This window comes from Amphiura filiformis, chromosome 17 (genome assembly GCF_039555335.1).
Source record: "Amphiura filiformis chromosome 17, Afil_fr2py, whole genome shotgun sequence".
NCBI classification, from domain to species: domain Eukaryota; kingdom Metazoa; phylum Echinodermata; class Ophiuroidea; order Amphilepidida; family Amphiuridae; genus Amphiura; species Amphiura filiformis.
Window position 1 is genome coordinate 3,769,751 of NC_092644.1, and position 13,209 is coordinate 3,782,959.

General features: G+C 35.8%; 1 protein-coding gene across 1 annotated transcript in view; it reads left to right on the plus strand.

The window, feature by feature from the left end:
- The window catches only part of LOC140138325 (laminin subunit alpha-2-like), a 188,060-nt gene that overhangs the window by 70,149 nt on the left and 104,702 nt on the right, over positions 1-13,209 (plus strand). Inside the window, exon 9 of the mRNA XM_072160235.1 lies at positions 958-1,113. Coding sequence (XP_072016336.1) covers positions 958-1,113 — 156 coding nt within the window. The remainder of the gene's footprint in view (positions 1-957; positions 1,114-13,209) is intronic.

The following is a 13,209-nucleotide window of genomic DNA, read 5'->3' on the forward strand; positions in this document are numbered from 1 at the left end:
TTCAGGTCTTGTTATCCTCCTATTCTGATCCTGACCATCCTGTCAAGATATATGTCGTCATTGAGCCGGAAAAACCTCATATGTGTCATTGGCCCCTGAACACGCTTAAAGCAAAACAGTTTTGTTTTTAAACATGTTCGGACCAAAAGTTTTCCTGCCAAACGAAGATGTGAACCATGATAGCAGAATGTACTAAGGATTTGTAAGCTCTTTTGACCTGATCCAGGTCTGGTTTATGATCCAGGTCTAAATCCTAATCCTGATTGGCTCCTCTTAATATGTGTGTCAAAGATATCAAGATAATGTATAATGAATTAACTTAACTTAACTTTCAAGTATTTATAATGCGCCATCTATCTGGGCAGCCTAATCCGAGGTGCTATGGTACCACAGAATTAAAGACAGACCGAAATCTTGATACAGGTATGGAGCAAAAATTGGGGGTATTCGGTTTCTCCCGGAATGCACTCGAGGCATTCGTTGTCATGCAAGCGCGACATGGATGAAGGGCGCATTTGAGAGTCGCACTTGATGGGACCTGCACGCGAGTATCAAGACGCTTCAGATAAGACGCAGAATTGTTTTTGTTCGTCTCCGTGCACCGTCGGCAAGGACCCGAATACCCCCAATTTTCTCCCCATAGCTGACGGCGCGATTGTACATGGCGGTATAGGGAGTCCCGGTTCTCCTTCTTTATTAGCTCTTGATCAGAGCCCTCGCAGTACATAGAAGATCCAGTGATCCCCAAGTAAAATAAACCCAAGCAAGTGACTAGTATTAGTAAAGAAAATGTATAGGCCAATCCCTGCCTGGTTTAGTCCACTCTGTAAAATATGCAAAAATGACACTGTGCAAAAGAGCCTGACTTTATCCTTCTCAATAATCTGGGAAAGAAGACGGGAAAGTCTGATATCAAACATTCACTCACTTTGCCATATTTGTATTTGTTCATCATAGAATCCTGGTGACTGTTTCTGCAAAGAAGGCTATGCTGGTCCCAACTGCGATCAATGTGCTCGAGGCTATAAGGGATATCCAGACTGTATTCAGTGTAAATGTAACCTAGCAGGTAGCAGTAATGATGATGTGTGCGAAGGACCATGTGTTTGTAAGGTAGGTACCTCGTACAGGAAAACATAACAACCCATATCATAATGGAGTAGTTTTACTCTTGGAGTCAAGACCATTATTCTAACTAAATCCTTCTATTGGTAACAGTATAAGCTGGCAGGCCCGTACGCAGGATTGTTTTTTGGGGGTGCTGATTTTGAAAATGTGGTCTTTTTTCAAGAAGTGGCGATTTGGTGAAAAGTGGATTTTCTTTCCAAAATTTGGACCTTTTTTGACCAAAAAAGCAAATTGTGATATTTTGGGACTTTTGGTATACTTTTTCAAATGGAGGGAGGGGGGGGGGGGGGGCAGCTGCCCCCTGGAGCTGATAACCATAGTCTCTCATTGGTTATCATACTGGCTTGTAGTGGCAATCAGCGTGTTTCTACTGAGCAAACAGTTGCCGGTGATGTGAATTTGAGTTAATTTGGGGTGATGCGAGGAATATGTGGTAACAGCTCCAGTAGAAACATATCAGGTGAAGGGGATGCGGGGTGATGCGAGTGAACCTCACCGTCAACCACCTTTTTAGGTGGTTAGTAGTGGTGAATACGCAGTAACGTTCTCAGTAGAAACAGTTTGTGTGAATATTTGGTGGGTGACACAGGAAGTTAGCCTACTATAATACAGCACAAGCATTAAAAATCTGGCCTTTGAAGGTCTTGAAAAATACCCACTAAATACACAAGTAGTGAATTGTTACCCTGCATTTACAGTGCTGTAGAAATGACCCAATGATGGGGAGAGGATTTTAAAATGTAGGTGACTACCGGTAAAGGCGCTTTAATGGACTGGCTCAGAATTAGATGTACTCATAATGTTTATTTTGCAAGTAAGATTCATTGTAATGGGATAAGTGTCTCTTCTAAATAAGCTTTAAACTGGCACATGAGATGAACCTATGAACCTAATTTGATGAAGGCTTAGCCTATAGGGGATGCAGGAGGTAACTGTACTGTGACTGTACTCTTGAAATAAAACAAAGTTGGTGGTACTAAATATCTAGAGGTCTAGTTGGTATCTCAAATCAAACACTTAACCCCCTCAGCACTACTTGCCGATTTAACATTGCCTCTGATTGGTTAATTACATGATATTTTCACTTTAATCACCAATCAGAATGGAGCTTTGCAAATAACTCACCCAATTTTTTGTGTGATGAAATTATTCTAACAATGTTGCTGATTGGGCCAATTAATAATGAAAACTTCATTTTGGCCAATCGGCAGGTAGTTCTCATGGGGTTAATTACTTTGTAATTTTATGCATTATACAAGTAATGTATGTTTCAGGGTGAAAATGTATCTAGTGGAAATTGGTCATGATGAATGGGGACCCCGCAGATCCAATACAGAAAGTTACCAAGAAAACTACTTTCCATAAACAAAATTAAGATCAAATCATATACTAAATCGGAATTCTTTCAGCACACCCTACCACTGTAGGTTTTCAATAGGGTCATTTGGTGCGCACAATTGTGTTAATGGTAGAGAATTCTAAAAGATAACCACAAAATCTTCCCAATTCAATTAATTTGCTGAATAGTTCCAGCTAGATATAACTTGCATATACTATTACTAGAACCATACATGTATTGGTTACATGCAAGTGAAAATGTTTACAGGTCCACAAGAACTCTCTCCACACAGGTGTCGACTACTACAGACAAGTTAAAAGAAAATAATTCAAAAATTTCAAAATTGCATGACCAGATTTGAAAAATGCATAAAAATGAGTACAAACAAGCCCAGTATTGGTTCAATGGTTCTTGAGATAGCTCTTGATAATTTGAGAAAATATCTCCAAACTTGGACTTTTTACATTGAAGCCTATGGCTAACACACAGAGGGTTAACATTTGTGTCCAATTTAGGTAGAGACAGGCTATACGAGTTGACAGGGCTACTGTCTAGCATGAAATTGAGATGTCTTGTTTTATCAATATCAATGAGCATAAATAGCAGCTAATGTAAGTACTACCAAATGTGAGGTGGTATCAAGTATCAGAATTCATTCCACAAATGTTTCCAGAAAATATCAATATCTCTGTATAAAAAAATGGAAAAGTGAATTAAAATAGCATGCCTTTTTATTTTTTCCCTTGATTCAATGAAATATTTCCTCAAAAGTATTTTGTGAAATTGTGTATATATTTTGTTGAAAGTTTGAAAACACCCCCCTGCACACACAATAAAACCACAGAAAGAGCATGGCCATCCAATAGATACTGAATCTTAATGGTACTCTTTGTTCTGCAATAAACTGACAGCTGAAAAGATGAGAAATACTCTTATCAACTCGTAATAGGCAGGACTCGTAACTTTGTGGATTGATATAGAATGAGGTACCCACAGCTGGGCACTGCACAATCAATTATGCGAACTGCGCTTTGCATATTGCTCGACTGATGTACGTTTTTGTGAATTTACGTAGGCGCAAGTTGGGACTTTGTTGACTCGCGCAGTAACAAAAACCAAATAATTCTCGCCTATTACGAGCTGATCATAGTATAGCAGGTCATTTGTTTCTGACATTTTGTAACTGCATGCAAGTTATGGCTTTTGTAGGGCTAATGACACTAGGATCCACAACATGCTCATCTATGAGGGCACACCGGCACAGTTCTTTAACCCCAATACATTTGTATATTCATTGAATGACCTCTGAAAATTTGGGTACAAATTTTGCAGTATGATTGTTTTATTGAGGTTATTGAACTATGCAATTGGAATGAGGCCATTGGGGTCCATAATGTGATACTTCAAGATCTTCTCTTTTGTAGATTATAGGCTATATTATAAGTTAAGTTGAATTTGAAAATAATAACAACAACAATGTCAAACGACAAGTCATTTATATTGACACTGAACTCTAACAGCTTTCAATCTGTCAAGATGAAGGAAATAATGCAAGGGAAGGCAATGACTTAGTTTGTTGATCATGAATTGACACTATGAGAAGCATGCTTTGTAATCTCTATTAGGAAAGGATCTACTCCGTGATTGTAATCATGTGAATTATAAGCTTATGTGACAAATAGACACAGAAGCAGGTGTGGTCTCCGCACTTATGTTAGTCAACATATTTCAGTGTAGGTGCATATAAGCAGCTTCTGATTTTACAGCTTTTCTTCAAGAACATCAAGAACCACTGTACCTATTAATACGCTCATTGTACACAGAAGAATTGGTTTAAATAACAGCTAGAGGAGATAAGTTTAAGTGACCGTTTATTGGTTCAAATTTCAACCAGCCTAATCCCGTGGTTAAGGCACAGGTCTTGTAAACCTGAGGTCCTGGGTTCGATTCCGGGACAGGATCTCTTTTTCTGCTTGTCTTAATTATTTGCAACGGCAACAGAAACATAATACTAACTATTTATTTAACTAGCCTTAGTGCCTCCAATACCATGTCCTGATTGTAGGTGATAGAATTTTATCTCCCTTGCATTCATTTATTAGCAATCATTTGTGAAGACTTTACCAATTGAGAGTTCAATCCAAATGGGTTCTCAATTAAAATCAACCAACTACAACTGTCTTAAATGTGTCCCGATTATTGAAACTTTATTGGAACTGTGATAATCTAGCAGAGTTCTCGAATATCATGTCATGCAAGTAAGGTCTTATCCTTTAAATAAAGGTTGGCATTGACATATACCGGGACTTGAAAGAACTGCGAACAATGAGATATCAAACTAGAGCGGTTCTCGGCTTTCGCGGTTCTCGGCATTCGCGGTTCTCGGTAGTGTGGGTTGGTCCGTATGTGACGTTTCTGTTCAGAACCTTGTGTGACCCTTCCCCCAGAAAAAAATCATCCGCCACCACTGGTTATAACAAGGGCCTTGTAAATGCAACTGGTGAGACAGAGCCTCGAATGACGCGTTTGTGTTTTCAGTCTGATTTCAGTTCCCTAACAGGTACAAAGTTTACGCATTATCATTAGGCCTACCAAGTATTGTATGTCCTATAATCTCTTATGTATGACATGGATCTTTACCATGATTGTGCAAGCCAAAAATATCATTTCAATACCCCAAACATGCGTTAAAAAAGACCATGTTTTACACATGCAACCTCAAGTTTAGACATATAATTTAATTTTCCCTAAACCCTCATGCAGGGAAAAATCATGCCGCCACCATTGGTTATGACAAGGGCCTTTTAGGGTGCACACCAGTAAATAACCCCACTGACTTTCTGTACAGACAGGGGCCGGAAAACAACTCAGTTCTTCAAAACTTCCCTTTCTGCAAGCAGAAGGTCAGATGACGACATCCATTGTAAAAATTAATATATGGATTTCAGGATTTTTTTTCCAGAAATATTGTAAAAAGTTCAACCTATAACCCATACAGCTAACGGCCACCTCACAAACAGCTTGGTGTTTCTGAAATGTAACACATTTTGAAAGTCGTCATAAAAAGTCGGATCCTGCTAAATTTACACAGACAATCTAATTTACAGGCCTAAATGATGATTAAATATGAATCAGGGCCTAATAGTTGCCTTTTAAGCCTTTTCTAATGTATTACATTAAGTCATATTGCACATTTCCTCGTTTCAAATACTGTTTTTTCCCTTCCAGGGTGTAGCTAGACTTCTCCGTACTCCACTTGCCAATTGTGCTTCTGGCTATTGCATTTAAGCTTAAAACTCCGATTATTATTTGTGCATAATTGATAGATTTTCACATCTAATCTTTTCAGTCACCGTCGCCCTCTGTTTGTTAGCTTCCCAAGTGGACTACTGACTTTGGATTATGGATAACTTTTTAACACGGGATTCTATGGAGAGTTAGGCCAATTTCTGGCCTAACTAAAATTGGTCATGATGTAATGCATCTTTAAATGAATCTGGCTTGTGATTGGTCCCCAGATATCGTTATTGATTGAACAAATTCATCAGGATCGGTAGAGTAAACTAGTAAACCAGAGTTCGTAGTATCTGATCCAAGAAAATGCACTTACTGTGTATGCGTTTCAACAACCACTGTTGTCTTTGTCAACACTTGATGAGGAGTGACTGCAATCTACTGACAACCAACGCTAGAGGATATGTAAAATCAGGCGGTTTTGGCGATTTTAGCCATTAAGCCCCCCCACCGCATAAATCTGAAAGCCCTCTGAGCCCCCCTCCTGGAGACGCTATTGCAAAATCAATGGAGAGAAACTATACTACCTTGTTTCTTAATAAAATGTAACGGGTACATCAGGCAACTGTGAGAGCCAAAAGGCCTCAAATTGAGCAAAGAAAGACATTAATTTTCACGTGCATTTTCAACCAAGACGCTTCATTAGTGGTGTTCGCCCTTAATGTCATATTATCATGACCGTTTTATTTTGTTTTATGTTAATGGCTGGGGTATGAACGTTTGGACAGTATTTATTGTGGGACATTAGAGCACATCAGACATATCGAATTGCATTCTGAATACTAAGAATGTCCTGATATCAAATAATTTTGATTTTTGAAATTAAATGTAATACACATTTTATGACAAATCATTAAAATTGATATTTTGATATATAACAGTCCTCGAAGTAAATTTTATAAATTTAATGATACATTCTTTAAGTATATGTAGCTGGGAGGAAAGGCCGACGATCTATTGAAAATTTTGACCTTTCGTATTGAAGATATGGATTTCCCCAAAAAAATAGGTCTTTTGGGAAATAAAATCCATATCTTCAATATGAAAGGTCAAAATGTTCAATTGATCGTCGGCTTTTCGTCCCAGCTACATACACTTTAAGAATATGTCATTAGATTTATAAATTTACTTCGAGGACTGTTATATATCAAAAATTTGAAAAATATCAAATTTTAATAATTTGTCATAAAATTTGCATTATATCGTGAATTTCAAAAAAAAATGAAAATTATTTGATATGAGAAAGACATTCTTCGTATTCAGAATGCAATTCGATATGTCTGATGTGCTCTCATTCCCACAAAAAATACTGTCGAAACGCTCAAAACGCTCATTCCAGATCCCTTAAGTATATGTCATATTACATGTTTCACATTTGTACGATTTTAAATAATTCTTTATCATGTTTATAGGACATGCTCTGTTATATTTTATATCCTCTTTTCATTCTTGAAAAGATAGATCATGCTTTTTATTTCACCCATTGGGTATTTCTTTATTAATTTGTGTTTATATGGCGATTTCAAGTGGGATAATAACTCCTGGATGACGTAAGCATAATGTTGATAGATTTAAATATCATTATAAATAGGCACTTAATAATAATGATATTGAAATAAATTGATAAATAGATAAATTAATAGATAAATAAATAAAAGATATATAAGCCTAGATAAATAATAAATAAATGATAAACTAGGAGTAAATTGCAAACAAATATCTTAGAGCAAATGAGCATTTAATAAGTTTTTATGACAAATATTTTGCCCCTTCTTATACGTTTTATCATTATTTTATCTTTTACTAATTTTTTTTGGGACATGCTCACTTATTTATTTTTTATGTGTTCCTCTTATCATTTGTGAAGTATTTCTTTATTTTTGTTTTAGTACAAGTGATCACTGAGTATGTTTAACTGTGGAAATATCGGTAGATAAGGTGTTTTTTATTTCACCCTTGAGTATTATTTATAAGTGTATCAACATACATTTCACATGTCATGATTTTTCATTGTTTTATTTTAAAGCAATTCTTTATTGGGGTGCATGCTCTCATATATTAGGTGGTTTTTTTTCATGTTCCTCTTGTCATTCTTGATAGATGGCTGTTTATTTATGTCGCGTGTTAAGTATTTTTTAAATGTTTGGTCGAAGTGTATAATAAATCATCAGACACATGTCACATTTTTATGTATGATTTTGCATTATTTAATTTCAAATTATATAATTTTTTAAACGTACTAACGTAGTTCTTTATTTTTGTTTCTGTGAATATCATCCGAAAAGTAGGCCTCCTGCACATTGTGATTTTGCCTTGCTTTATTTAACTCTTTACTGGGGTGCATGCTCTCTGCTGGTTTTTTCATGTTCCTCTTATCATTATTGACAAGATAGCACCTGCTGTCGCTGTTTATTTATTTCGCCTAAATTATTTCTTTACTTGTGTTTTTAGATTTTGAAGTTTATATCATGATAGCACACGCTATGTTTTTATACCAACCGCGTTTTCTTTTTGAAAACAGTTCTTGTTTCAAATCCTGGTCCGCAATGTCAACATTCAGTTCGTTCATAAAATATGGCTATTTATTTATGTCGCGTGTTAAGTAGTTCTTTATTTTTTTCTCGTCGTGTATAAATATCATCAGACACCTGTCACATTTTTATGTATGATTGTTCATTATCTAATCTTAAAATATATAATTCTTTAAACTTATTTCTTTTTTTCTGTTTCAGTGAATATCATCCGAAAAGTAGGCCTCTACACATTATGATTTTCCTTGTTTTATTTAAACTCTTTATTGAGGTACATGCTCCTCTTATCGTTATTGACAAGTCATCACATGCTGTACGCTGTTTATTTATTTCGCCCTCATTTTCTTTACTTTTGTTTTTAGATCTTTAGTTCTTTATTTTTGTTTCTGTGAATATCATCCGAAAAGTAGGCCTTCTGCACATTATGATTTTTCCTTGCTTTATTTAACTCTTTACTGGGGTGCATGCTCTCTGCTGGTTTTTTCATGTTCCTCTTATCATTATTGATAAGATAGCACCTGCTGTACGCTGTTTATTTATTTAGCCTAAATTATTTCTTTACTTTTGTTTTAGATTTTGAAGTTGATATCATGATATCACACGCTATGTTTTATACCAACCGCATTGTCTGGTTAAAGACAGTTCTTGTTTTAAATCCTGAATACAATGTCAACATTCAGTTCGTTCACCTCACAATGCGGTGCGATGTTATATAACTGTATATATTGCAGGGTTGCCAAACCCAGCGATGTAATAGGCCTAGGTCAATAGGATGAGTTTTGAAGATTTTCCTCGCGACAATTTCCTGTCCTATAGACACCAATTGATGGTTAAGAAAAATATTGCATGACTTTTCAACATTGGCTTACGCGACTTCTGGTAGTTTTTTATCTCATAGAAACCAACGGTTGATAAAAAAAATATTGGGCGACTTTTCAATGATTTGACCCGCGGTTGCCCTCATTTGTTTGGCAACCGTGGTCTGTGTTAAGGGATCCAAAATGAGCGTTTATTGCGTTTCGACAGTATTTTTTGTGGGACATGAGAGCACCTCAGACCTATCGAATTGCATTCTGAATACTGAAGCATGTGTCTTTCTGATATCAAATAATTTTCATTTTTTAAATCACAATATAATACAAATTTTATGACAAATTATAAAAATTTGATATTTTTCAAATTTTTGATATATAACAGTCCTCGAAGTAAATTATATAAATCTAATGATATATTCTTAAAGTGTATGTAGCAGGGAGGAAAAGCCGACGGTCAATTGAAAATTTTGACCTTTCATATTGAAGATATGGATTTTTTCCCAAAAAGACCTAATTTTTTTTGGTGTTTTGGGAAAAAATCCATATCTTCAATACGAAAGGTCAAAATTTTCAATTGATCGTCGCTTTCATCCCACCTACATACACTTTAAGTATAAATCATCAGATTTATAAAGTTTACTTCAAGTACTGTTAAATATCAAAAATATCAATTTTAATGATTTGCCATAAAATGTGTATTAAATTGCGAATTTCAAAAAATCAAAATTATTTGATATCAGAAGGACATTCTTCGATTCAGAATGCAATTCGATATGTCTGATGTGCTCTAATGTCCTAAAATAAATACTGTCCAAACGTTCATACCCCATCCCTTAAGTGAATATATTTCGGTAAGAAAATAATTATCATAGACCATGTAGACAGAACGGACAATAGTCATAGGCGCTCTCCTCCATTTTGAGAAATATACTTTTACACACACACTACATTTAATGATCAGCCTTAAAGTTTTACCTTTTAGTGGGTTAAGCCAAACCTAAGTGGATGAAATATAAATCAACACTTCTGGCACTGATTGGTTTCCGTAGTTGTTATATGGGATACGAGCTGTCTGTAGCTACAAAATTGTCTGCAAATCGGCTTTTGCCGGGCCTCTCTTTTTCGGCGTTTTTCTCATTAAATTAGGGTCCCGTTCAAATAAAAAATAAACTGGTGTCTAGATGTAATCACAGTTAACACACCAGGAAAATTATAGAATATACAACAACCTAGTTACACCTGTAGACTGCGAACAAACATGCACCTGGCCAGACCTGGCCGTAAAACAAAGTGTTCTCCCTACGGATACCCTTAAGGGTCACACAAAAATGAAGACATATTTCCTCAGGCATATTTCAGGAAATATATGATTATTTATATGGAAGTATGTGATCTGTCAAAACTGAGTATGTGTTAGCAAAATGTAGAAATAACAAGAAACATATGGCAGTGACTAAACATGTGCATTATGTTTTAGTGAATAATAATATTCCTAAGAATTTGTAGTATTGGATTATTTTTCTGTTTGTTTACATGATGTAGGTTCAAAAGTCAACAACAGTAGAAAAGTCATAATTGTCGTTGGGCAGGAAAAACCTCCTATGCGATTGTGGCTCTTGAACATGTTTAAAACAAACTGCCAAAAGGTTACATAGGAGCTTTTGCTTTAAACATGTTCAGGGGCCAATGACACATAGGAGGTTTTTCCTGCCCAATGACGATATGTGAATGTTTATATGATGGCCATCATTAACAAAAAGGTACATACTTCCATGCCTATATTCTTTCTTGATTTTAATGTGGACTGCCCTGTTTGTTCTTTCAAACATTGACAAGTACTGAAACTTGTTTATCTTGGGTTGGCCAGCCGGTATCCTATGCTCAAGCAGGATTACTCACTTTAGGCAGAAAACAGGATTTTAAGATATGTACTCAAAATCACAAGTTTTCATTAAAATGATATCAAATTGTAGTAAATCTCCTTAATGGTATCAAAATCACAGTGGAAGTCTTAGAATAGAAATGATATCAAAAAAATTGAAACTCCTGGGAAATTGTGGTCTATATAGCACAGGAGGGGTTAGGCTCAAATCTGCACCTGAGAGAAAAAAAATTCTCTTCATCTTCTTCCTTCTTTCCTTCCCATCCATTAAAACTTTAAAATTTAAATTATATTATGTGGCCAATGAAAGTCGATATTGAGTTTCCCGTCATCCGCCCTCACTTCATTTTCAGACCCTCACTTAGGTCTGTATGCACAAAAAAGTTAGACCGGGTCTAAAGTTAGACCTGGTCTATGTGGAATTTAGTTCCATCAGGAATGGTCCTTTACTCTTATTTCCTTCCTAGAGTAGCTAGCAAATTTTAAAGATTTAAAATGCAAAGTTCAAAAAATAATACAAAATATCTTAAGAAAATGTTAAGGAATACGTTCTTTCTCTTGGTACTAAATTCCACTTATGCCAGGTTTAACTTTAGACCTGATCTATCTCTTTTGTGCATACGGTCTTTAGGGTCTTAAAGGAGACAATTTTCACCATGCATTTTGTAGTCCCATTTCAGACCACTGTCAGTACTACTGGCATGAGCATTAATGCCCTCCTGTTGTACAAGTTCCTGGTTACTATCAAAACTAATAATTATTTTATTAGGTAAACACTGTATTTTGGACTTGAGTAATCAGTTTGAAAAACTTGAAGCCAACATATCTTGGCGAGCCTGGATAACTTCAACTAATTGGCCTGTTCCTTCAGCTGACATTAACCAAAGTTTCAGTGTCTGTAAAATAAATTTATATTATGTGGGTTGCATGATGACATTGCCATTAAAATAAACAGTTTTTACTATTCTTACACTCTAATTCAATGTCAAACACTTCAAAGATATTTTATTATGGAAATTTATTTTCTAAACAATGTACAACCACATAAGTTGAGAGAGTAAATCCAGTTATTCTGTTACAGTCACTGAATGGGCTATTCCATTTGATATCCACACTACCCCTGTGGAAGATTTTGGAAACATCTTCCACAGGGGAGTATGTTTTTCAAATGTAATTGGTCAAGGGTTATTCATTTTGAAACCCATACTCCCCCTGTATTATGGCTTTACCTATATCTTCCGCAACTGGAGTGAGTATTTCAAGTGGAAGTTATCCAATTGTCTATTCTATTCAAAACTCATACTCCCTCTGTGGTAGACTTTAGCTAAATCTTCCACAGGGGTGGTGTGGATTTTAAATGGAATAGCCCAATATGCACAGTTGACAGTGGACAGTATTGTAGTCAGGGTTGCCAAACCCACGATTTGGTAGCCCAATTGGGCGACTGTTGAAGATTTTCCCTGCGACTTTTGACATTTTCCTGTCCCATAGAAACCAATGGTTAAGAAAAAAATTGGGCGACTTTTCAATATTGGCTCCCACAACTTCCAATAGTTTCCTGTCCCATAGAAACCAATGGTTAAGAGAAAATTGGGCGACGTTTTGATTATTTGACTCGTGAATTTGGGATGAAACCTTTTGGCAACCCTGATTGTAGTTGTAGCTCTGTGTGACTTTCAACTTATTGTGGGTGTGTTGGAAAAGAGTGTGCGTTAGTTAGTTAATCTATCAAAATTGCCAAATTAGGCGTGGTTAGCAGCATGTGATCTTAACATAATCTCACACATTAACTTGATGAGTGGTCATTTCAACAAATTTACTTATAATATTAAATATGGAAGTGACTGTGACAAACAACTGAATATTTAAACCTGGACTCAACTCATTAGTAGATATAATAAGAGACTTGTGATCAAATTGGCTTAACATTGAAACATAATGAAGTATATTCAATTATAGTGTACTGTAAAAGTGGTATGTTTTTAATTTTGTGATTTTGAGTTTTCTTACATATACCTATACATTAAAAGAACATATTCGTATGTTTTTATTTTTGCGGTAGCTGTGTTGCGCGCGAAATTAATGTACCGCAAAAAATGTCCACTTTTGTAGTATCCCACATAGTATCAGACAATAAGAAGCTTTATAATAATGTGCCCTGGGCACAACCCTTAGGGAGGGGGACAAATTGACCAATTCAGCACGATTCTGCGCCCCCTC